Source organism: Zosterops lateralis, assembly GCF_965231275.1.
Source record: "Zosterops lateralis genome assembly, chromosome: 3".
Lineage (NCBI taxonomy): Eukaryota > Metazoa > Chordata > Aves > Passeriformes > Zosteropidae > Zosterops > Zosterops lateralis.
In genome coordinates, this window is record NC_139764.1 from 48650145 (window position 1) to 48677866 (window position 27722).

The 27722-nt window shown below is 40.0% G+C and overlaps 1 protein-coding gene across 6 annotated transcripts in view; it reads right to left on the reverse strand.

Moving 5' to 3' along the window:
• The window catches only part of UTRN (utrophin), a gene marked incomplete at its 3' end in the record, with an annotated part of 340309 nt that overhangs the window by 275770 nt on the left and 36817 nt on the right, over positions 1 to 27722 (reverse strand). For all 6 annotated transcript variants that reach the window (XM_083856272.1, XM_083856271.1, XM_083856273.1 and 3 more), the window contains exon 2: positions 8322 to 8383. In XM_083856272.1, coding sequence (XP_083712398.1) covers positions 8322 to 8383 — 62 coding nt within the window. The remainder of the gene's footprint in view (positions 1 to 8321; positions 8384 to 27722) is intronic.

Sequence of the window (27722 nt, forward strand, 5' to 3'; positions counted from 1 at the left end):
AGGCCAGCCAACATGACTGTGCAGAAATCATTCCTTCTCTTTGCCAGAAAGCATTCCCAGGAAATGGAGGAAGACATAAACAAAATCCGGATCAGATTTTTTTAAGCAGCATCCAATGCTGCTGACAGCTGAAAGCCCAGCCATCAACACTTACAGTTTGTCCTACTGAGGCCACCACAGCTACAAGACAGTGATCATTCTTGAGTATGCTCTACAGTAGAACATTCTCAATCATCCCTTTATTATCAATGGGGAACTATATCAAACCGAGCCAAGTTAGAGAGAAAAATGGAGTCAACAAATTCTCAGTAGGACAAAACCTCCTTTTTTGAAACACCAGCTATTATTTATCATTTTATCCTGACTATATATGTCCTTTATTCTTCCACATGAAATTACACGCAAAGGCAATAATTAAAGAAGTTTGAATGTTTACCTAGTTGTTTAACTAGAAACATGAAATTCTCATATCAATTACCTGTAGCACACAATTTACCTGTGCTTTAAATCAATAATTATTGAAGCTACATTATTAAACCTAACTTTTCCAATTAACGAATGCCAAAGAAATTGGAGAGTAAGAGATAAGCCACCTCCATTTCACATCCTCCATGGTGATACTGATTCAGACCTTGTAGTCACAACATTAAACCAGGATGAAAGGTCTTCTGGGTTTCACAGTTAATGAACAGACTGTCACCAGGAAAGTAACACGTTTCATAAAACCATACAAGTGACCTTCACCAGTCACTAAGGGAATGCAGCAGATAAGTTCCAGCTGCTCAGAGGAGTGCTGGGAAAAGCCCTGGTTGCCATTTACAACATCTGCCACTTCAAGAAAACCAAAGCGACCTGAAAAGACATAACAAGTAGTACATACTGATTTTCCATCAGATTCTTCTATCTTCAAATGTCACTTTTATGAAGTTAAGAGTTGTTTATTATTTTTAACCAATACATGACAATTTTTAATATCTAATAAGATGCTCAATACATAGATCAAAATAGTACCAGAACTGCAAAGACCCCTTTCCTTTGGGAAGGGGCAAATATTGGGCAGGTTGGACTCTTAAATGAGAGCCTTTACCACTCCTAATAGTCAAGTACATTCCCAGGGAACTCATGGTAACCAGCTTAAACTCAAACAACACAGGAGCAAGAATTACACTTTATCATGACCAAGACCAAGAAGGAAACATGTCAAGTGCTGCTGCATCATAAGGCCAGCACATGGGAACTCAATGTGGGAAACAAATCAGAAAGCAAAAAGGTCATTGCATAAAGTAAACAATCATGTCAACAAATAATCTTGCCAGTTTCTAATTTAAGACCATAGACATTGTTTACAGAAGTGTTTTTATTAAAATGAGATTTTTCCATTCTCCTTCCACTAACATGCAGGAGTTACAGGATATCATACATAAACACTAGCTATACTGTGACAGATATATTTTCACTGAGTATACTCTGCTGTATGCTGAATATTTCCAAGGGACTGTGGCATCTCAGCATGACACTAGTACCAAAACTATGATTTTATATACCAAGTAAAAAAAAATATAAGTTAAAAGTTACAATTATAAGAGAAAGATACCTTATAGACCAAATTATTTTTAACTACTGGTGCTCAAAAATAAAATAGTTACAAGCAACTATATAGCTATTTAAAACCCCGGACTAAAAGGGGGTGGCAGGGGGAAGTAATACTCATCGCTGGGATATGCTGGAAATTTTGATTCTACTAGATGACAGACATGAGTTTAAGGAGCAGTAAAGCTGAAAAGCTAAAGATAGTTCAATTCACAGAACACCTAAAATACTCAACTGACAACACAACCAAAGATCTATCAGTGCAAATAGTACAGCAAGGCATCAGTAACTCTGTAGGTCTTTCTCTCTCCAGTGTATTTATTAACACATTTACATTAGTCTATGTTATAATAACATGTTTAATGTAACAGTACTAACCTCAGCTTGCAATTAAATCTCATTACATAACAATATCAGCAGGGGCAGTTGGGACCCTGCTTGCCACTGTCAGTTATCTCACTTGTAAGACTGAAAGGTCATCCTCGTAGTCTTTCAAGTCAGATAACTTCAATCGGACCCTTAAAAAATATTCTTGCTTACTAGGTTGACTATTCTCATTAGCAGCTAACAGGTAAAGGACCAGACTTGCTCTGGTGCCTCTACCAGGTTCAGCTACAGTGCTTGAGAAGGTGCCACAAACATTTCAACAACTGGGATGATAACCAAGTCCAAGAATGAGTCAAACTCTATCCCAAACCCATGGCGTTAACCAAGCCAGCAATACTTACAGTCTACATTACTACACCAAGCTTTCAAGTCCAGCAAGGGAGATGTTGCCTACACCTTGTTATTAGAGCTGAAAGTAGCAGAAGTTGAAAGGAGGGCAGAAAACTGACAATTTTTTGCTGTGGCTATATCTGGGAGAGATCACAAACTGCTATATATTATTGCTTTTATGCTAGAAAGTAGTCATCCTTACCATAACTCACAACCTATCAGAGAAGAAAAAGTTACTTTTGTGCTTCCTGGCTAATACATATCCTAGGCCTAGGTGGACTTACTTGGTCTTCTCATAAAGAGGCTAAGAAAAAAGTAAACTAAAAATTGATTTTTTCAATGCCAGCTCATGCAAATGCTAATTCTATTTACCCAGATTATTCTTCTTTTCTACCAAGGCTGTTGCTTTTTAAGCCTTGGCTATCCTTGAGTGAAATTACATTTTTACAGTTTAATTCAGCATTGAAAAATATTAGAAGCAATTAGACCATAGAATATTTCACCAGACATTGAGTATTTCCTTGCTTGCACCACAAAAACTGAGCTGCAAGAAGGACTAGGCAGCATCTTAGGTGATGTCACCTTGGACAGACAAAATTGCCTAATCAATCTTTTTGATCTCTTTTGTTGCATGACTAATACACTGAACTCTGTAATCCTCCTTTCCCCCCCAAAAAAACACTTCTGAAATGTCTTTGACCTGAGGTATCTTGGGTCATGTGAAATTAATTGTCATGAATAGGTATCATTTTGTCTTTAAAAAGATTTATCACAGTTGCTAAGGGTCAGCAGTGGAGCTACAAAATATCTTCAGAAGTACAGGACCTGACATTTACTATTATGACAAAACAATCCTTAGAAGAAAGAAAATTAAGGAGCAGAAATGGAGGAAAACATCTATTCAGCATGCCACACAAAAAGCTAAAAGATGAGTTTGCAATTAACAAGTTAATTAACGCCTGGTATAATGAGGAATTAGCTGTTTCAGTTTTAAGATGCATATAAAGCCACAACACTCCAAAGCACTCTAAGTACACCTCGTTTGTTCTCCTACTGGTCTGTCCTCTCTTATATCCCTTTGGTGTCCTCCCAGGGGAGGGGACAGAACAGCTCCCAGGAGAGGAAATGCACAGGAGCCCCACACAGAGCACTTGCCTTTTGAAAGGCTAACTTGGAGCTCAGCCCTGGAGGATGCATTCTGTTCCCAAGCTGCACCTCTGCCTCTTCTTTACTCTAAACTCTAATGTGAAATACATTTTTAGAAGACCACAGCATAGAAAAAAGAGTTTAAGATGCTGTAAAAGTGCAGGATGTCTGGCTTTATTCACATTGGCAGATCCTGGCCTGGCTCCAAGCTCTGTCAATGCTGGCCAATGCAGATGTCAGGGCACTAGCACAGGACCTGGAAGAGCAGAATCACAAATACATGCAGCAAGAACACTGCAAATCCACAAATAAGACTGTATAAGGTTTCTGTACATAAAAAAAAAAAAATAAAAATAAATAAACTGAGCTTGGATTGGAAAGCAATGGGAACACATGATGGAAAGGAAAGGGAGGCCAAGTGCTCAGCCATGCAAGGGTTTTGAGCGCAGTTCCTGACACCTTGGAACAATGCTCCAGCTGGCTCCATTCAACAGCCTTCCATATCCAAGACTTATAACTGAGAGGCAGGGAAGTCTAGTGTCATTTTCACTGAATACCACAAATCTTTGGGCTTTTATGTTCTTTTTGCAGAGTGCAACCTTCCTAGCAATACAGCTTTTTTTGCCATCCCTGTGGGAAAATTTCCCAAACACCATGAACAAGTTTTTGGTAAAAAGACAGAGCTTCAGTTTGCCAACGCTGGATCTGTAAACTTCCTCTAGTGAGTGACAGCACTAAGTTCCAACAGGCTGTGACGGACCTGACTCCATGGGTCTAAATTAAGTTAGGGAGTCATGTTTCTTGTGCTGACTGTGTTCCACCTGCCAATTTCAGGAATAGCAGAGGAGGAGAGGAACCAATCTGAAAGCAAACTTGGAAAAGTACCATCCTGGAAAATGAGAAAGCTAAAGCCAGCAAAGACCAAATCCTGCAAGACAGTAAAGGCAGGGCAAGGTTAGTACCACTGAGACAAAGGGAGATGCAAAAATAGGACTGACCACACAAGCATCAAATCCTGTAAAGGTAGGAAAGGGGAAATAAAGGGCAGATGGAGCAGGTCTGGAGCTTTAAAAAGAAAAACTGGGTCTTGATGGGGAAAAAAAATGTATTGTGAAAAAGACAAAAGTGGATATGAAATAGGGCAGCCAAACTCCAGATTTGCAAGGACTTGCCAGGCAGGCAAGGTTTCTGACATGAGAGGGTGTAATAGTGAGGGGAAAAAAACCAAACAAACCACAAACAGGGTCATAGAGTAGAAGTAAAGAAAGAAAATAGGGCAGAAAGAATTACACTTGCAAGGTTCTAAAGTGGAACACAAGACTCCTGAATTCCTTAACATGCCTATCAAGTTTCTATAAACCTTCTGGAGTTGCAAATGCAAGCATCCAACTACTTTGCTCTGTAATTAAAAGCTGAAGCATCAGAGATCTGTGAGATGCAGTTAAAAATCCCAGGCCTCTGATAAAACATGTAAGTAGATAAAGATTGAAGCTATTCAGATATTTGGACAAACTAGGGTTGATTACAAATGCTTTGTTCACTTTACTTATGTGAAACAAATAACATATGGCAACTGGAGCATTAAATTATCCTCCAGACTTGAATTCAAATTCCACTGTTAGCCAGAAGTTCCCCTGCAACTCATTGGAATAATTTAAAACACAATTTTACATGCAATTACTAACTGTGTGCTAGATTAAGAGACTTCTTTAGATCATTAAAGCCAGTCCTTGCTGACACAGGCATAATCATCTTCAAGTCCCTTTTCTATGCTGATGAAGTTCCATCTGAAAACCAACTAGATATTTTGGATTATTTGATTTAGTTTGCAGAAGAGATGAACCCTCTGAATTCTTTCATAAGAATCGAGCTCTGTTTTATATTAAAAAAATTTCAAAAGAAATGTCAAATCCTCTGGGATAATTTAGCTAAAGTCCTAGATTGGGCACTCAAAATTAGTAGCCAGTTCTGATGTTTACCTTTATTTACAGTGGCTAAAAACCACTGTGACAAAATAGCACTTTTACACTGCAGAAAGGTGTTCTGAAAATAGCATATGTACGAACTGGTAAGTATTAATGAAGATTAATATAGAAAGGGATAAAGGGATAGAAAACAAATCTACATAGTGTAAAGAATGTATATCAGCTATCCATACAACTAGATGCTTTAATTGGTAAGGCTACACCACAGGAAAACAGCTAAACCCAACTCTTGAAACTAGACTGGACAGAGCAATGGAAAAAATACAGTAAGTAGAAACATCACATGGCTTTATAAACATGTGCTGAAATGCTCTGCCTCAATATTTATTTGAGTATAAACTTCCCTATTGGTTAAAGCTTGGTAACAGACTATTTCCCTAACACTTTTTATTCCCTTTAATTTTAACAAAATATCCTTAGTACACAGCCATCATAGGCTTGAGAGTTGTGGTGTGTACAGTTCTCCTATGGTATGACTAAGGGAGCACTGAGTCTTGGCTGAGCACATTTACTGACCTTAAGACTTGATCCACTTTAAATGTTTCTGCCTTGATTTCTAACAACATACACAAATAAAGGCATCATTTTAGCCTTTATTAACACAGGTTAAATCAAGAGTGCACAACCAAGTTACTGTGCTGGTAACTACACCAAGAACTCTTATCTCACCCACCAGGGTACCGAAGCAGGCACCTCACAGCACACTTGAGATACTTGAAGTGTTTAATTCACCTACCCATTCCCTGATGAGAGAAGGGAAAGACACAGCTCTCTTTCTAGATCCTTTGTAAAATCTTAGTGAAGTTACTTAAACCAAACTCAGCATTATGCAATTGCAATTTTACGATTTTGATATGCTAAGCTAGTTTACAAAGGCTTAACAGATTACTTTTTATTTGTTTAAATGAAGGGCAAGTACAATATAATTAACATGGAAGAACAAGTAAAATTCTTGGAGTGAAATTTGCAATTACACAAAAAATACCTAAGTTACCATTTTGTTTTCTGCAATTTAAGTCAGATTACATTTAACCAATTTCTAAAATCTCTCTACCCTACTAAGCAGCTAAATCAATCTAGTTCACAAGAAAGGAATTTTAAACAACTCAAACGACTTGGTACATTACAAAACTTTAACATGACAGGACTGAAATCAGTCCCTTTCTATTTTTAAGGTACAGCTGAAACTAGACTCTCTTACATGAGATAATTTCTACTTAACACCATCATTTTCCTTTTGCATTTTCCATTTGCAATTTGAACTTGCCAGTCTTCATAAATATGTGCCTTGCCATGCCGAAATAGCCACACTCAAGTTGGAATTGGGCATGCAGCAGTTGGGAGTATGTCCTTTTAAAGGAGTCTCTTTAATCATTAACAAGGCTTTCATAGCTTCAGGTGTTTAATGGGACATGAAGTTACAGAGTGAGGAAGCTACAGTTAATTCAAATTCTAGGAGTATCTGACCATACCCCGTTCTAGAGAAATCCAGGAACAATTTTAGGAGCAATCCTGAAAACAATTTTACCTTCTTCAATACAATGCCCACAGCACTCACAGATAAGTCACCTGGCATATTGTCAGCATGACTGTCATTCATTCTCAATATCACTGTCATTTCCATGCTCATGCCAGCTACAGGACTACAGTCAGTCCTTTCTTTCTCGCCACATTTTCTTTCCTTACATAATCCTGCCCTGCCTAATTCTCCTCCTGCAGGACCACCACTCCTCTGGGCAGCATTGAAAAGCTGAGCATAGAGCAACCAGCTACCCACACACACTCCTCCTCTGAAGAGCACACTAGCCAAGAATGCACTGGATGAAGAGTGCAGGATATCAGCTTTCAACCAAAACAAACCTAAGCCAAAATGATTCAACCAAGGCCACAAGCCTTGCATTGCCCAGTGTCCTGTTGCACAGGAAGCAAAGGAAGATAAAAATTCCTTATATTACTGATCAAGAACTTCAGAAGGGCAGCGCTCCAGAAGCAGTCATTCATTGCTAAAGCACTGTTGCAGCTTTATTTGGGGAAAAGAATGAAAAACCAAACACAACAAAATGCATCCTGTTCCATTTATATCTACTTTCAGGATTTCACACACATGCTGCTTTTCAAAAAGAGCACACAAAATAGTAGTTACCCCATTTGCAGCACCATAGTAGGTAGAAAAAAACCCATGAGTTTTCCCTGATAATATTCCAGGTTCTTTCACACATTCAAGCTATGAAGTCGGAAAACTTTTCACAGACACTCCTGGCAAAGAGTCATTTTTCCCTATCAGCAGAACAGTGTAAAAAGCAGGCTTTAAATAGCATTCCAAAACAAACTTCACTTCCTTTATCATCCCAAACCATGAAAGATCCTCAGTAAGTTTCAAGCCAGTAAAGAGAATTAAAATGAGCAATGTACAGCATGAGAGCCAAAGAAAATTCAAAAAGAGCAAGTAATTATATAAAATTTCAGTCAAGACTCAAGTAGCAACACCAGGTGGCTTCAACTAGAGGTTTGCAGAGTGAGCAAAGCTGACTCAGCAACAGAGTAAACACAGTGATAAAAGGTTCAAAATCTGCTGCAATGCACTCTGAAAACTGCATGTAGAAATAAACTAACCCAACCTAAACAAAACCAAACAGACATGCTCAGGCAAATAACTATTTTTATATATTAACAAATAGAATATTTCATTTTTTTCTTAACACATGGTATTAAATGTTTATGTGCATGAGGAAACTCGGGAAACAAACTACACTATTTTATCTGTTTTCACTACACACTAACATTTTTCTAGGAGTATTCAACAAGAGTAATAGCAAAATATATTTAACCAAAATTATTCTAAACAGTGAACAAAATAAAGTAGTACATCCAAACCAACATTACCTTGGAAAACCGAGCATTTATCCATTTTGTAAAGGTTTTTTTCTGTACATCATTGTGTTCATCTGGAGAGAGAGAATAAGAAATCGATGAGTGAAAATGCATTCTTCTTAATCCTAGATTGTTCAATACAGATCACATTAAACACTGTCCTGGGAAGTAGGAGAATTTTGCCTTATCTGTCAATAAAGCTGTTAAACTATCCACAACACTTTGGTACTTGCAGAGTCACACAAATGTTTTGCCTTTGCTAGTAACCACAGCAGCTCCTTTGCATTAGAATCAGCCTCACAGCACCTCCCAAGCGGGTTTCTGATGCATAAAATTCACAAGCTTCCCATCTGGTGAAAAACAACCTATGAAACCATGGGCTTTTAATTAACAGACTTTGTCAACACCTTTTTGCCTGAATGCATTACTCCAAAAGGTGCTGAGGCCTTATTCAAGCTTCTGATGCAGATAATAGCCTCCTTCAGTACACAGCACAGCAACTGTGGTAGCAAAGCTGCTGGGACAACCCTTGAAGCACTGGCAGCCTTACCCACTCTCAGCCTGTTTTTGCACCTGGGTTCAGAGCCCTGTTAGTGATCAGTCACAGGCAAGTTCAGCTCAGGTGTGGGAAGGGCTGCTGAGCCCTTCCCTTCAGCTGCCCTGCTGATGTGACACCAAAGTACCACCACCTAGGGTCAGGGAGACAGCCAGAAGGACCCAGCAGGACAAGGAGAAAGGGCAGGCAAGTGCCTGTAGGTCAGAGCAGAGGGAGGAGCAGTGGCCTCCAGCAGTGCAGAGAGAAGGCAGCTTCCCAGGATGTCTAAGGAAGCCATTTAGGAGCCACCTGCAATTTTACAGAGCCTGTCCCACTAAACCAAGGTGAGTCACCTCTGCACAGGACAGACGTTCCTGCCTGTATCACAGGACACATCTTGAGTAAATTGCACCAAGCACTGCTAAAGGTGAGCCTGTGCTACATTACCTGTACTTAAATGACAGTGAAATAACTGCTGACAGCCAAACTAGGCAAGGGAGGTTCATCCAGTATGGATTTCTGCTTGCTGGAGACAAGAAAATACACATATGCAGCCTGTCAAAGGCTTTAACCTCCAAATCCCTGCACAAACCACGGCCAGGGCAGTCAGTGCCTTATACCAGGCAAACTGTTGGACAGCTGCAGCCACTATCAGGAGCCCTTCAAGACTCCACCAGCTTCTTGGCAGACCAGTCTTGAGATACCCTTGAGGTGACCACAGCCTGCTGCTGTCTGGAACACTCTCTTGCAGGACCTCTTGGTGGCAGCTGGCACCAATTTTTCCAGAATCCATACCACAAAGCAACAAACCACAATGGTGTTCAGACTAACTGTCCCTGTACTTGGAACGAAGCCATAGGAAAAGCCTGATTGCAACTCAAATTTTCTACTTCATGCAATTAGGAAAATGTATGCACTCTGAAGCAATATCAGATTATGATTAAAAAGCACCACTTACAAGACCATATACCTCAGCAGCAATTGAGACTGTTGTACAATAAAGTTTTATCTACAAAATCCAGATTAAAAAAAAAAAAAAAAAAAAAAAAAAAACAAAAAAAAAAAAACCAGAATAAAACCAGAAGATTTCTTATATAGATGACCTCAGTACTTCTCATTTCTGGCTCAACATGCATCTGAAACTGGCACTACCCATTATTCACATCTAATATCTAGCCAAAAAGCTGTTACAAACAGAAATCAACAACCAGGTATGTTTTATCTAACAGCAAAGAATAGTGGCTACAGCTCAGTCAGTCCAGATACGAGAAGTCACATCGGTAAGAAATGAAGTGTCATGACAGTTGAAAAACAAACTGTATGGAATTGTTCATATCCACCTAAAATAAAACCTCAACTCTGGGCTTCTTTAAGGCTACAGCTGAAAAACCTGCTTGGGACACAAATTGCCACAGTTTGAGGTATCACATTCTCTTAATATGACAAAAGCAAAGAATGGAGAGGCCAAAAAGAGTTGTATGACCACATAAAACGAGAGCAACAGTTATGAAAACGGTCCTGGATTTATAAATCCTGCGCAGTAGGAGGAGGAGCTCTACACACCCCACTCTTGGAGGGTTCAGCCCTTCCCAAGCACATGCATGGCAGGAGGTGACAGCTCTCCTCAGCATTCCCCAGCTCCAGCCTGCCAGGACTCCCTCAGCAGGCCTGCTCCTACAGCTGCCCCCCAACACCTCAGTCCAGTTTGTGGCAGTGCTCCTGCAGTAGCACACAGGACACTTAAATAAAAATCCAGCCCCTCTTCTCTCCTTTCAAAAGGACGGTTTTCTAGGAAGGGGAAGGAAAAAAGTCCACCAAAACCCACATAAATACAAACGACTTAGTCTTGATAAAAGACTTGGTGAATGAAAGAATATTAATGTATGTACCCCTACTACTCCCTAAGGAGCAGAGCATCCTTTCTATGTCTTAAGCAAGGAATGAGAACCGCCACAACTCCCATCTTCCTACAACATCCTGGCCAGTTATAAAATATGTAGACAACCCTTGCCAGTCAGGCTCTGCTTTTATGTTTGCTTTATAAAAGCCTCTGAAACTAGGATTTTTGTAGCTGGCCATTACAGCTACAGTTTTGTCAAGGTTTTGCTTAAACCTCTGGAAAAAAAAAAAAGCCAGCAACAAAAGAACAACAAAAAAACAACAACCTGAAATGCTGCTTTGATAGCAATACTGACAATTTATTTTATCCCTCAAAGTAATTTTCTATAGATTCCTACAAATCTGTAAGGTTAACACTCGGAGGCTGACATTAGGATTCAGAAAACAAATTAGCTACATTCAGTCCAAAAAACAATATCGCCATTCAGCAAAGCACACAGTAACCCAGCCAGTCAACTTCTAACACAAGACATTAAAAATGTCAGCAAGTTACAGCCCAGTGAGAAACAAATTCACCAAGCTGCTAAAACATTTGTTTCCTTTCACACTGCTGCAGCCTGACAATAAAAGCCAAGGACTGACTCAGGGCCAAATTCTGCTCCATTACCTACCGACTGTTTCCTCTGGCCAATGTGGCTCTGCCTGCCCTCCAGCCACTTAATGGACTGGTAATGGATAATGTCAGAACAGTTTGTTCCTTTAAGAGGAAATAAAAACAAACCTAAACACATACACACACAAAATTAAACTCTTATGATGACAAAAGAGAGAAGAAAAGCTTCCTATCCCGGATGCCTGTTTGCAGAAGCCTGCTCCTGTTACACAGGATGATCTATGTCCACCCAACCAGAGCACACTGGAAAGAGCCCTGGGATCAGATGCCCAGGCTGTGTCCCGGCACTCAGTCGCCCCCAACAGCCTCTTTTGGAGCCTTACATACCTCCTCTACCCACAACACTGTCCTTTAATTTCCTTTGGGGCACCCTGAAAACATAGTTCAAAGCCGATCTATTACCTGGTGAATATCGTGTTGGAGAGCAAAAAATTATCTAAAAATAGAGGTAAATACAAAAGTCTCGCTGAATTGCGGTTTGTCCTCTACTCAACCTCTGTTTCATGCTGAAAGAGCTTCCTTATTTCCCCAAAACACATTACATGCTTGCATGACAGAACTGCATTATTTAGCTTTTGAAAGACAGAAGTTATCACACCCAAAACAGCTGGCAGAACAGCACTATAATGAAAATGCCCTGGAGAAGCACAGACTTGATTGGCAAATAAAGCACAGAAATTGCCCAACCACTTCAGCACAGTTACCAAGGGTCAGTCATCTCACATTTGAAGACTTAAATTTGCCTTCACCACCTCGTTATTTAGGTTCTCAGCAAAGGAATTTAGAAATAAAAGAAGGAATTAGCCTGTGGGTTTCAATTAAGACACTTGGAATGTAGGGAAGTTAGAAACATCTCTTTGCCTAAGCCTTTAGGCAATCGGGAGTATCTATCGCAGATACCGCCCCACCCAAGAATAGCACACCTATGAAACCCTGACAACAGTAACAAAAAGGAGGTGTAAGGTTTGTATTTCTGGACAGAAAAAGCCTTTTGAAAGCAACTATCTTTTTGTCTAACTCAGACTAATTCATACAGCAAAAGACACAAAATAAGCATCTAAAATTTTAGCATGGAAACCAGCACTGTTTTTATGCCTGTTAGAAAGAAGCAAAAAGTCGAGCAAGCCACGAAGCACCAGTTTGTGGCCACCGAGCTCACAGAAGCACCCCTGAGCTCACTGGGAGTACTGGCCCCTGACTTTATCAACACAGAATAATCTTTATCAGCAGGTTTTGGGTTGGGCCTTTTTTAAAGATTGGGGGGGAAAGGGGAAGATAATAAGTTAAGTCTTGTTAAAGGAATAAAAAGCAAAAGTTGAGATTGTTCTGCAGATTTTCTCTTCTCTTGCAACACCATGGTAGAAAAAAAAATAGCTCCAGCAACACATAATTTGCTTCTAAACTTTCACCTTTGTGCTGCAATTTTAATTTCTGCAATCAGTGGTATGCACAAAGCTTTCCCTCATTCCTTTTCCTCCTCTCTCCAAACTTCAGCAGTTGGGCAAACCCAGAGTTATATTAATAGCCTAACAAACAAAAAAAAAATTAACATCTGCCTACAGTAACTGGCACACAAAATGCAGTTTCCCAAACTAAGTTTTCTGTAGAGACCAAGCTATGAAAATATAAGCATTAGCAAAAAAAAATAAAAAATAAAATCATGCAAAAAGAAAAGTCATGCACCTCATTGCCCAGCATTTCCCAATAGCAGACGCCACAGACAAGTGTAATGAGGACCACCCTCTGGTTCTCACCAAAGTGTAGTGTAAGTTTAAGCTAAATTGTGTTTATTTCACAACAAAAAAATCCCCCAGCAACTGATAACCTAGACGAAGGCATCCTCACAGCTGAAGGAATATTAAAATAGCTGTTTCCATACCTCCCAACAAAAGCAACCTAACACACCACGCTGTGGTCTCAGCACATTGGAATGATGATTAAAAGGGAGGTATAGATAACCAAGCTCTCAGGAGACAGAAATAATGCTCAACACGGAGCCTGACAGCCCACGCTGCTCAGCCAGTGATCCTGCTGTTTTCATGGGATGACAGTGTAAACCCAAGAGCTGTAAGCAGTGCCCCGAATATCTGCTGCTCCAGAATTGCAGGCAGTACACAAGGCTGCTCCAGAGGGTCACCAGAGCCAGAAACCCCACATGTCACTCCAACAGCTTGCAATGGGTCCCTAATACCAGGTCAAACCGAGCAGCCCCAGCTCCCTGTGCAAGACAGTCCTGTGAAGCTGCCACATACAATACAAACACATTTGAGCATATATTTCACTAACTGCCCAGTGCATGGAAAGAGAAGAGAAAGGCAGATAACTCCTGCCCAAAATCTACCAAAGATGTTTCTAAGCAACACACAGGAAGGCACTTAAAGAAGAAAAGACAAAGTAAATTTATGAACAAAGTAGATTTACTACAGCTGGTTTTGTTATGAGCACAGATTAGGTCTTTGAATGTCCAAGTAGTTATAAAGAAAATGGAATCCACAAGTTGGTGTTAGCCATCTGCTCCTCTTTCTGTGCCCAAATTAGAACTGTTATTAGGCTCACTTGCACTTGTGGAGGTGATTCACAGGATATAAGGTCGGAGGGATCACTGTGATCAACCAGCATAATCTTCTGCATAACAGAAGAGCCATCCCCACAAAAAGCCCATCTGCATACCAGAAAGGAAGCAGAGACAACACATGTCAGAGACCCTGCACAGGCACAAGTAAACAAGATTGCTTGGACAGAGAAGGAAGCCAAGCCATAAACTGTACATATGCAAATAGTTTTCTCTTCTAGTTCTGACAGAGTTTCAAATCAGGCAGACATCACAAACAACCTTGTTTGAACACCTTCAGGAAACAATGTTCACAGTAAGAAAGACAATGTTATTTTATTCTCCATGACAGATAGGTAAAGGCAGTAGCACTGAAAAGTTACTCTCGACACTAAATATGTCTGCCCACTTGTATACCAGTGTCTCTTCTCTCCCAACTCTTTCAGTCTTCCTATTTGCAGTTTTCCTATTTTTCTTTTCCAACAACCCAAAGGCTGCAATCCTAAATCCTTCTCACTCCCTGTCTTTTCACTCCAAATATTAAAAGCCTTCCTGATCCACCCCTTCAGAGCTTCCTCTCTTTTGCCCAACAGCCTAGACTCTATCATCATTCTTCTCTAAAACACTCTAGGTCAACAGCTTATCACAACCAGAAGCCTTTTCCTGAGATTTAAATAGTAATACCTGGCTCCTACACATAACTACACGCTCCAATTTCCTAAATAGAAGAATGCTTGGCCTTCTACATATCAGTGGATGCCCCATTAGTGCCAGCTCCTGCCCACCTCTTCTCTGGCCTCTCACAACTCCCACTCCATCCCAGCACACAGGCAGAGGCTACAGGTAGCTGGGTATGCACCAGGTTGTCCTTCACATGGACATGCTGACTGGCATATATTGACTGGTATGTTCACACAACCTCTAGCTGCTTAATTAGCTTTATAGCTAATTAAACACAATTACGTTTATGAATACTGGATTAAACTTCCACTAATTACTACAAGTTGAACTAGTTGTGCAGGGAAAAAAAAAATGGGAAGACAAGTTTAATTAGAGTATCCTACTTTCCTTGTGAAAATGGATTAAATCAATGGATTTCAGAAAACTGTATGCTGTTAACACTTTCAATATTACACAAATGCTATTTAGATGTTTCTGAAAGGAAGCTAACCAAGCATCTCCAGACACAGACTGTGTAGGACCCATTTCAGTGACAGCAGTGTGCAGACTAGACTTAATTAAAAAAAAAAAAAAATGGAATTTACAACCCCATGTAATTGAAGTCTTTCCTGGCAGTCCAGTGTAGAAGACAACCATAACATAACACCTTGAGCATTCGAGATATGCACAAGCAAGGTGTTTCCTTCCAGAAGCTTTCTGGATTTGATTGCTTCAAACATCTGACAGTATTTAGAAATCTAGCCTTAAATAAAACAAAAACAAAACCAAAACAAAACAAAAAAATCACACTTGTTTTCACAGTTGTATTTCATCTACAAAAGGTAATAAAAAATAAACTTTACAATGATAATTAACTCAGAAATTAAGGAAAAAAGTAAAGAAGTGTCCTTACAAAGTCTTAATGCACTATCACTCGGAACAAGATTTCTAGACCAAAAACAATGAGCATGTATGGTTTATATACTCATTGCAATTTTGTGGTTCTTATAATCACTGTAATATCAATAGAAGATTTCTGGCAATTTCATGTGGCTGTCTCAAGGATTAAGCAAGCAATTAACCTGTATGAATCCATTGGTTTTTGCATTGTTCCCAAAAAGCTTAGTAAAAATTTGATTGAAGTGTTTCTGTAGAAAGTACAGCAGGGTAGAGGTCAGAAGGCATCTTTGGAGCTCATTTGTCTAATCCAGCTCCCCAGTCGAAGCAAGCTGCCCAAGGCCATATCCAGCCAGACTTTTAACATCTGCAGTGACAGAGACTTCACAACCTCTCTAAGCAACCCAAGACAAGGATTTAACAAAAATGGAGTTCGCTGTGTTTCAGTTTGCTCCCCTTGCCTCTTGTCTTTTCAATGGCCTCAGAGGAGCCTAACATTCCTTCTTTGCACCATTCTTTCAGATATTTATCAACTTCAGTAGCATCCCTTGGATTCTGATCCTTTTCTCATGGCTGAACAGTCCCAGCTCTGTCTTTCCCCACAGGAGAAATGCTCCAGTCCCTTCATCATCATCATGGGCCTTACTTCAGTATGTTCACATCTCTCCTGAGCTGGGGAGCCCAGAACTGGACCAAGTACTCTAGGTGTGGCATCACTAGTACCAAGTAGATGAGAACACATCCAAAAATGTGCAGCACACTGGTGCCTAAAGGAATTACAGAGAAAAGAAGCAAGTTCCTTTTTCACCAGCTTGCCAGCAGTATGCCCAGGTAGTCAAGAAGGCCAACAGAATCCTGGTCTGTGTCAGAAAGCATGGCCAGCAAGTCCAGGGTAGTGATCATCTCCCTGTACTCGGCACTGATGACACCACACCTCAAATCCTGTGTCCAGATTTGGGCCCAGCATACAAGGACACTGAGGTGCAGGACTGAGTCCAGAGAACAGCAACAGTGAATGTTTAGAGCACAAGTCTTATAAGGAGCAGCTAAGGGAGCTGGAGATGTTTAGCCTGGAGAAAAGGAAGGTCAGGGGAGACCTTAGCACTCTCTACAACTGCCTGAAAGGAGGGTGTAGCCAGGTAGGGCTCAGTCTCTTCTCCCAGGTACCAAGTGACAGGGCAAGAGGTGATGGCCTCCAGTTGAACCAGGGGAGGTTTAGACTATATATTAAGGAAAACTACTTCACTGGAAGGGTGCTCAAGTGTTAGAACAAGCTGCCCAGGAAGGTGCTGGAATTACCATCCTTGGAAGCATTCAAAGGGCATTTAAGCAGAGCACTTAGCAATGTGGTTTAGTGAAAAGCTAAATAATTTCACTTAACAGACTACATAATAAAGCTTCTACACAGTTCTGTCCAGCTTATAACAATTGATTAGCACATTTCAATTCTTCACAACTAAAACTCATACCAAGTGATGTTACTCTTACAGATTCCTGGGCAGGCAATGCTTGGAAGACAAAATTGAAGGAAACTGTTGCACACCAGTCTTGACAACAAAGTTAAGGTCAGCCTTCACAGAAATCAAATGAACAAAGAAAGTTTAAAAAAGCAGAAATTGTTTATTTTGTTTTCAGACAGGCCAAGTCTGAGCTTCATTGGCTATTCCATTATTTTATCAAGGATCAGTTACTGATGCCTGTAAATTATTTACCTTAGCCTATTAATCTTAGTAATAACAGAGATGAAACCTGAAACATAGAAGGTTTAAAGGAAGCCCTTGAAAGTCACAGTGTAGTAGTGCTCTAAAGATTAAGGAGAAGCAAGCAAAAAGAATAAACAGAATAACCAAAAAATTTATATCCAAAATATTTGTTAGTGCAAACTACACCAAATATTCTCATTTCTATCCCTAAAATAATCCAGAAAGTTCACTACAGAAATGGTGACCGTAAGTTTGCCTCCTTTTAGCTTCACATGACCAAGCCAAAGAATGCTAAATGTCTTATACTGCCACCCAGTTCCAGTGAGAAACATTAAGTAAAAGGCAAATCCAATTCTTTAGATAAAGTATTTCCTTTCCCAGTTACATCCCATTGCTGGCCAAGGAATATTGCACCACTGGGGAAGGTTCTGCACCTTTGTGCAGAAACTGAAATGCTAAGCAAGCCTTTGAGCACTTTGCTCATGACAAATTTACTGTTCTTCCTCTAGAGGTAAGATGAAACAATCATAAAGACTGTCTTTCCTGGCAGTCACTTCGTGGTTTTAGTGGGACATCCTAATGGAGAAAAAATAAAAGAGAAATTGGAGTAAAGTACTATGAATGGTGCCTTCTTATGGCTTCTGGCAAACATAAGATTTTCTTTTGTCATTTGATCAGAACAGCAGTAAGTCGAGGCACTGCTAATCCTATATCCTAATTATATTCTCATTTCCTTCCCTGGCTTAGTCATTAATTAGTCCTCAAAGCTAAACCCCCTCCTGATTAACTGCTCTGAAAGTACATAAATTCTGTTTGGCAATTGCAGGACATATCTGGAACACATTAAACCAGGTATTTATGCAATCAAGCAAGCACTGACCACCAGTGTGAGCCCACTGAATATTTCCCACTTCAATATAGAAAGACCCTTAAGGATATACCACTCCCAATAGTGTGACAAAAACTTGAGAAGACAGTCTGCTCTCAAGAGACTCCAACTGGAGTACTGCTTCCAGCTCTGGGGCCCCAAGCACAGGGAGGACAAGGACCTGTTGGAGCAGATCCAGGGGAGGCCACAAAGATGATCTGAGGACTGGAACATCTCTCTCATGAAGACAGGCTGGAGAGTCAGGGCTGTTCAGTTGGAGAAGAGCAGCTTTCCAGTATTTAAAGAGGAGTTGCAAGAAAATGGGGAGGGAAGCTATCAGGAAGTACAGTGATAGGGCAAGGAGTACATCTTTGAAAGGGAAAGAATATATATAGATTACATATAAGGAAGCAATTCTTTGCTGGGAGGGTGGTGAGGCACTGGAATACATTGCCTAGAGAAGCTGTAGATGCCCTGAAAGCATTCCAAGCCAGATTAGATGGGGCTTTGAGCAACCTCATCTAGTGGAAGATGTCCCTGCCCATGACAGGGAGTTTGGAACTAAAAAGTCTTTAAGGCCCCTTCCAACCCAAACTGTTGGGTTCAATGAAAATACAGCAATAGAGCAATCAAAAGGAGACCAAAGTTCAAAGCCCACCGAGCCTTTGGCAGAATGTGAGCCATAGGCTTTCAGCTGCCCATTGTTTAGGCAAAGGAATACACATACACATCCCATTCTCCATGCTTTTATTATTTAATGACAAGCTTTGAAGAGAACTGTGGTAGAGCCTGTGTAAATGTAGAGTTTGATTTCTGCCACTCTAACACATCAAGTGGGTTTGTGCACAATTTGGAATAGACACATCGCCTTTACCTTCATAGAAACTGGCTAGACAAGAGAAAGAGATCATCTAATGAAAACAGATAATTACATGTCATATTAGTACTGCTGCCTCTGGCAACCATTCCAGTAGATCAGTCACACTCACGGGTATAATCCTGTCCTGGGTGCTTTCTCAGAGAGGGTTCTTTTGCATGCCTTCCCAGTGCTAAAGAGTCAGGCAACAAGCAGGCTCAGGATTCACTTTTTTTGCCCTCTGCCAAAGGTCAGTGTCCCTGCAGCAGACAGGTGGTGTCTATGCCTCAGGGAGGATGGAGCTTGCAGCCTGAATGTTGCTAGCCTGAGGACCAAAATGATGATAACCACCAGTGAAACAGGAAAAACAAGAGAACTAGTATAAACTGGCTAAAAATGCCAAGACAAGCTTATAAAATTAAGAGTCCACAAAAAGACAGATGATAATTTATGGCTGAAGATATCCCTGAACTGCAAACCAGAATGTGAAAATAAGTCATTTTAGAGGAAGCACCATTAAACATGTGTTTAAGGAAGAAGTATAAGCACATGGTATCTACCTGTCGACACCACCACAGGTAGTGATGAGGAAATGATGGCAACCGCATGGCAGATCAACTCCTTGCCAGCAAGAAAGGCAGGCTATACAGCAAACCAAAATACCAAGTACAGCAGACAAAAGCATTTGATGCAATACAAAATCATTTAATCAATTCAGTGGTTTATCTTGAAACTCAAAACACTTGGTCTGATATTTTTTAATCAATAAAAATACTTATAACTTTCCACTATCTACATAGTAGACTAAGATCAGTCCTTAACCCCCACCCCACAAAAAGCCAGGACAAGATCACCATTGCTGGGTCACATAAAGCAAGGGGAAATTCTTCTAAGGCTTTGACACTCCCACCCTCACTCCACCTCAGAAAGAAAAAGCTATTTCCAAGTAATATCAAATAATATTTCTAGCTACAAACAGTTTTATGAACAAGTACTTCCCAATCTCCCAAAATGCATGCTATAAGCATAGCTAGAATAAGAGCTGTGCTTAAAGCTGGGGTTCAGAACAACATCCCAGCCTGATGTTACCTCTCAGCACCTTCTCTGCACATCCCAGCTCCCCAGAGAGCCTGGCTCACATTAGTTCTGTCAGATCTACCCATTCAAACACTTGCAAGCACCAAACAGCTCTGGCGAAGCAAAGCCCAACTGCTCCAACACATCTGAGCAGCTGGTGAAGGATCTACATTGATATGCTATTGCTCAGAGTAAAGGGTCAAATGAGGGAGAGAAAAGAGATGGGGTAAGGCCAAGATGTATTCCCAGAAGCATACAAAAAGACTGGCTCTGTGTGAAAGAAAAACTCATGTGGTTCCTCAAAGGGGGTAAAAGAAGCCTGTTTTCTATTTTACATGTTTTTGCACTTCTAAGTGAGAAAGCTACTACAACAAATTAACTTCACACACATTTACAAGAATTTCAAAGTCTCAATAAAATGATGCATTTAATTTACCACAAACTATAAAGCTTAGTGGCAAAAAAACCCCAGCAATGCATTCCCCACTCTTCAGGTTATGCAGATAAATGTAAGACCTCAATTAAGGTAATAAAGATAGATTCTTATTTCAGAAACAACAATATTACCTTCACAGAAAGAACAGGTGTTATGAACTGAGTCAAAGAGAACAAATCACAAGGTCATCTCTTAAGGAAGCTGCTGTCGTCATATAACTTGCCTTTCAATCTTTGGGTTTGTGTACTATAAACTTGATATGGGGAAAAAGTGGGGAATGCATCTATAAAGTACTTTTAACTTGATTTTTTTAAAATTAATTTATACAAATTAAAACCAAAAAGAGTTTACCTTCAACAGTCTGCATTGCTAACTACCACAAATAACTTCAATATTTCTCAGAGTTTTATCTGCATCACACAAGGTAAAACCAAAAGCAATGTGATTGATGAAATTTGCTACAACTTTTAAGTTGTCCCACTTGAACATATCTTAAACCACTGTAATATAAATACAGTTGAAAACCTTTAACAACTTTAATATTAAAGTTATTACAAGATTTTTCTACAGTTGTTTGTTCCTTTGGACAACAGTCCTAAAAACTAAATCACAAAACCACTTATTTTTAAGAAACTTCCTCAACACCATTTTCATCCCTGACACAATGGCCGAAGAAGCTTAATTCACATAATACAGATTAGCTCTGAAGATCTTTAATTTCACTGATGACAACTATCACTTCCAATTTTCCACAGTATTGCTACATTAAGGCAACTTTTTAAAAGTTAATATTTTCTTGTCCAGAACACAACAGCAAAGCAGCAGCACAAAAAAAAAAAGAAATAAAACTTTAAGCTGCAAAGAAGCAAGGAGGTGAGAAACAGTAGTAATGATGTACAGAAGGGCACATAAACTCAGGCACACTGCTGTCCGAAGGTCATGGAACAAGCTGCAGCACAGTGTTCATATTTCAGGCTGTCCACCACTGACACAGAAGCAGTCTGTGGCAGAAGAATGATCCTTCACAAAACCCAAGTATTCACGAAGCCTACCACAAAGGGAGAAAGGAAAGAATTTCTGCAGCTGTACGTGCATCTGCAAGCTGGTGTTGCAGAACCAAGTGCATCCTAAATGTCAGTCACCTGCTATTTTCTCAAACAGCACAAGAGACATCATCAGTGTCCAACAGTTTGGAAATGAAGATCCACATTGACAAGTAATGCAAGTGGCCAAAAGACATAGTCATCTTTTTCTTCATAGAATGATTCTACTAAATACTGCCATGATCCCCCTCAAAGTTACACAGTCCAGCTCAGAACAGCTCTGGGAATGCTTAGAAGGCAATACAGACATGCTTTATCCTGCAGCACCTTTTCAGTCCAACTAGGAACTGGCATGACTAGCTTCACAAAACAGCATTTGCAGACTTCAGTTCATTCAGAAACAGAAGCCTCAAATTTTGCAAATAACAAGTGAAAACTGAGTAAAAGGTGAAAAGTGCAAAGGAAGAATCAGAGTGGACTTCTAAAGAGGCTAGGGAAAAAAGCAATACATGTGAAGATTTTTGCTCTCCAAAGGATTAGCATAATTAAGAGATGACTTAGCAACCTTTTATGCTTATTTCAATTTTGGTGCATTTAATTATAGCCTTCTACATGTGAGAGAGACTTGTCTGCAGCCCTGCAGAGATAAGTATATAATAAAAACAATAACTTGCTTAAAACTAAATAAATAAAAGCTCAAACTTTAATCTTGCCACATTGTTCCACTCTACTGGTGTCACAACACTTCACTGTTATTCCTCAAGTCTTTATGTGGCTGCAAAAAGGAAAAGCAATTAACACTGACTACCAACCTTCCAATCCTTCAAAAGCAGAATGAAATTTGGGCTCAGTAAGAAAGCACTACAAGATGACACAGAACTCCAGCTGCTCAGCTGTAATAAATGCACTTCTTAGACATGAACATTATAGAAAAAAACATGGAAATCTTCAAGAAAAGCTTGAATTTCTATCTTGTGTTCTCTAATTTTAGCATATTAGAAGAGGAATGTAAGAAAGCAGTATGTGAGGATACTCATCCTTGGAAGAGAAGAAAACATTAGGAAAGACTAAGAGCGCCCAAGGATGAAACACGAATGTTTGTATTTACTGTATCAATTATGATACAAGTCCTTCATCTGGATCATGTCAGTTTTCAAACCACAGGACAGCAAAAAAGAATTTGGGGAGGAGGAAGATGCAGACAGAAAGCAGGTAACAGTTAAGACAAAACTTTAAGAGGTAAGAAACAAATGCACAAGTATAATATTATAAAAGATCAGGAAAAATAAAACAAGTCTGAGATGGAAGATATTTATCAAATTACTTCAAAGAGGTATTTAAGCAAAACAAAAGGAGAAAAGCTGAAGGTCACAAAAAAACTACCACAGCAGCAACAAAATCATAACTGTGCAAAGTTTAAAAGCACACTCCATGTCACTTATCTATATCAGGGAAATTTCCCCCCCAGAAAAGTTTCCTTGACAACAGAAGATACTGGTTTGGAACTTTAACTTTCTTAACTGCCTATTTGGTTTGTTTCTTGCAAAGGCGAAGGCTCAATAATTCACTTATGCCGGCATGAGAACACAATAGGAGAATGAATATGCAAAAACAGAAACAAGAAAAAAGCTTCCTTGATTTATTAGACATGAGAGAGCACTCTTCCACTGCAAAGCAGTCAATAATAAAGTAAGAGAATCAGAGATTATATGTTTGTCTCCAAAGTCTTCAAGAGCTAGTGCTAAACCAGTAGAGCATTTCCCCAAGACCGGTTGCTGTTTGAGCCATTTTACAGGAACTTCTACCAACTCCAGCATCAACTTTGCTCTGCTCTCCCTAGACTACACCATGAAAAATAAGATGGCTACAGATTTATTCACAGTGTCACATCCAATTTTGAATGGAACAAGGAGCAATGGCCCTGGCAGGACTGCATGCTAAACTACTGAACTGATGAAGAACATTTATTTTTCCTAATTCCTTCAGCCACTGATAATTTGTACACAGAGTTATGTTTGGTTTTGTTTGGATTGGGTAGGGCTGTTTTTTGTGGGATGTTATGTTCAATGATTAGAGTAAATTTTTTTGGCTATAGTCTCCCATCTTACAGAAAAAGAGCACATTCACACTGTCAGAACAGCAGCTAATTATTTACCTGATATGACTGCTGTGTATAATGTTCAAGGATATTAAGCAGGACAAGGCTGTTAGAATATACATATTCTCCCTGAGAGCTGATTCACCCTCTGTCCCTCTGGAGGGTGACAGCTACCAAGTATGCAGAGAGGACTGGAGACAGGGCAGCATGCAGGAATAAGGAACACTGTGCCAGGACTTCAGCAAAATCCAGCTGTTGCTGGCTGTAATGGAGCCTCACTGCTCCTGCAGGCTCCTTCAGGTGATGCCATCAGGAGTAGAAGCAGCATCCACAGACAAGCAGCAGAACTCTGCACATGCTTAGCAGTTGGCCAGGACCATTTCCAAGATGCTGCAAGTGCTCAGTGCAAGTCTGCATGCCTCAAACATGGATTTCACCAGTGTAGGTTTGAGTCACACAAGATAAAGAAAGGCACAAGGACTCACTGTCAGCCAAACCCTGCTCCCACAAGTATTAGCATATTTGCTAAACCAAACTTCGAATTATTGTCAGATAGATTTAAGTTTGTTTCAGACCAAGAGTTCATTTTTACCATCCAAAAATTTTTGGACCATAGGGTTTTTAAGCTCTTGCTGAGAGTTGACTGCACATGTCTGCTAAGAAAATCCAGCTTTTCTCTCAAAAACAAATTACAGTTGAAGATATAATTTAAATAAGCAGGTTTTTTTCATTCCCATTGGGAGAGGCTGGCAAGGATTTGAGAATTAAAGAGTGAAACTGAGTCTGGGAAGATGGAGACAGGTAGGTAGAAGGTGTTTTCATTTTTCCTCCTTGTTTCACTCTATCATATTCTTATTGGCAGTAAGTTAAAAAAAAATCCCCTCAATCAAGTCTGTTTTGCCCACAGTTCAAACTAGCAAGTGATATCCCTATCCCTATTTCAACCCATGAGCTTTCATCAGTCTTATTTTTCTCCCCCTGCCCAACTGAGAGGAGAGTGAGGGCATAGTTGGGTGGGCATTTAGCAGCTACCAAAGTCAACCCACTACAGGGGCTGAACAGCAAACTTGTTACGTAGAGTCAAAGACAATATTAACTGCAAGAAGGCACACTCACAGAAATTTTTACAGAGAAATCCTTCCACTTAGCTCAGAGAAGAATGTCCAATAAGATAGCAAGCTAGTTTAGGTGGCCATAAAATAATTCCAGCTCAACTCCTGAGGACAAACTCTTAGAGTTATTTTTATTACCTTAACAAAAACAATAAAAGATGCACAAAAAACCCCAAGCAAACCACCAAGTACATAAAAAAAAAAAAAAGCAAGGTGAATGCTCTATATACAATAAAGTCTATTACAGTATTGATCACTATAACTCAAATCATTTGATCCTAATAATGAGTTAAATAGCCCTGTTTTCTGATATTAATCCACCGTAAAACAAAATATCTTGGAAGGTTAATATCTTGCATTATCAGCAATACTTTGGTTTCTCTTTCAGATGCAAACCTAAAAAAATATTTGGTTAAAATAAGCACCTTTTTTCCCCCCTTAGTGACAGGCAAATAAATTACTTAAACCAAAAAGCACCTCCAACACAAGGCTGGCACTGTGCACTGAAGTGGGAATAACTGACAGTTTGATTATTTTCAAGAATATACCACATAACTATATTAGAGATAGGAATGAAACCGCATAAAAATCAACTAAAAAACACAAGAGGCATACTGTGTGGTTTACTTCTGTCTAGGATTAGGACTTGCAACTCTTTCTGCTAACAACTTATGTATAATCGGTTCTGTTCACAGATCAAAAACTGAAACTAAAATATTTGCTTCCTTTAAACTGTATAGCGCATTTACTGCCGGCTTAATACAGCAAAGTACATCATCATTGGATACTCAAGGTCACCAACTACAATTTCTTTCACTTTTATTAATGGGAAACGAGCATGAACATTGTGTGAGACTCTACCTGCATTCAAGAGTACTAAACAAAAGGTTGAGGCATGTTCCCACAGGAAAGTTATCTGTGTAACCCACACTTGGAACTTTTTTTCAAGCTACTGCATTTACTGCTTGTAGATAAGATAAGGAAAGCTTGCATGAGATTTTATGGCAACAGATATGGAAACGATGGTAAGACATCAGGTGACAGAGTTTTATGGCTTTCTTTTACACAAGGCTAGGAATCCCAGCATATTATCCTACAATCTCAAATTGTCATCAGCAAGTAAAAGCTTACAATTTATTCACTGAAAACCACAAAGAGAATTAGTAGCAAATTGTTTGGTAAAAAAATACAATGCAAAACCTACATTATAGAAAATTAGAAAAACAAACTGGATGCTATTTAGTAATACAGATTAGCTTTCAAATATTCTATTCCAAGTTTACATTTATTTACAGCAATTAAACAGATCATATTAATTTGCTTTTTTCACTAGAAGTGGAGAAATGGCAACTAACCTTTCAGAAAGGAGTGTGCGCAACAAATTTGGCAAAAGAATCTCTATAAGGACTTTAGAAGGGGAAAAAGTAGCTTTAGAGGGGATCTACTATTCTGCTTTCAGAAAGTAACAACTTTACTATCTCTTTGCTACCTTAAAAGCAGCAGTGGAAATGTTTTCCCTGTATATAAGGCAATTCTGGTCTGCGACACAAGCCAAGTAAATATTGATTTTACTATAGCTGAGCTGGGAGCAGAAGTTAATTTCAATGGTCTGCACAGAATGTTTTACGAATTGCTTTAAAAATATTTTGCATTACAAGGTATTAAACCAGCTAAGAACCTTTTAAAATAATCTGAAGCTTAAAATGATTGAGCTGTACAATTTTATCAGGGTAAAAAGTATAGCTGAGAGAAAGAGAAACAGCATTAAAGGCTGCACTTCAGCAGCTCATAAAGCCAAGCAGGACACTTCCTTTCAATCATGGCAGGCAGTCCTGAAGCCATGGTGTTGGGGGACAGCTCAGGGCAGCCTTGCAAAGGCACTGGGCTAGAACCAGCCACCAGCACAAGAGGGGATGGGCAGGGATAGGACCTATGCACTCCCAGTTGGCACATCATATCACATCACAGGCCTTAATTCCGAGTTAATCAGACCCAGGACAGTTAACCCTGAGCAACACTCAGTATCTCAATAAAGAGGAGAGATGTCATAACCACAGTACAAAATCCACGCTGTAGTGAAATTCAGCAAGACAGATACAACCACTCTGCTTCCATCTGCACAAGGGACCCGGAATGCTCTGCTGACTGTCAATTATTAGCAAGGGCTGCCAGTGCACACTTGTGTGACAGCTTTGACTGGGGCTGACACAAGGGCAAAGCTGTTGACTGTCACCCCGCACCGCAGGGAACAGGACAGCACCTCCCCATTTCTGCAGAGAGCCCTCGAACCCCTTGCTGCTCTTCTGAATGCCTCGACAGAAATTCATCTCCGCACGTAACAAGTGTCAGAGTGAAGGCATCTCCTTGCCCTGCGGCACAAGGCCGGGTTACCCGCTGGAAGGATCAGCCAGGGAATTACTGCAATTCGCTTTCTCAGCTGCCCGCTTAGCCAAGATTAGGGCGCGCTCCACCCAGACGCCACACAAATGAGGTCACACAGCTGACCACACACTGCTGCCAATTCCTGCCCTATTCATCAGGGACGAGGGCAGGAAGCAGATGGAGCCCTCAAGTTAAGGGTCGCAACATTTCAGTGGGAACATAAAAGCGGACGGGCGGCAGGCAATTCCCCGCTCGGGGACGCGGTTTCCCCGCAGGGCAGGGCTGAGTCACGGGCACCGTCCGGCAGCGAAACACTGGGACCCTACAGCCTGAAAGAGGGACTCCATACAGGACAACAGAAAATACTGCCCACTGATTCAGTACCTGTGTGCATTTAAGAGTTTAATATACATAGGAAGAGTTTTTTAAAGTCCTTCAGATCTTAAAAATAAGTTCACTTGAAGACTCAAAAGGCAACGTGATGTAATTACTGTGTAAACCTATTTCTAGTTACAACTCTGCTGTATTTCAGGACACATAAGTCATCACTTGCTGCCAAAAAAGAAAATATACCATTTTCAAGTGTTTAAAAGCTAGAGTTGTTTGAAATCAAACAGACTTGAGGTCCAACACCGCTCTACTAAACAACTAACAAGACCAGAGTTTACAGTAATACAAACAAC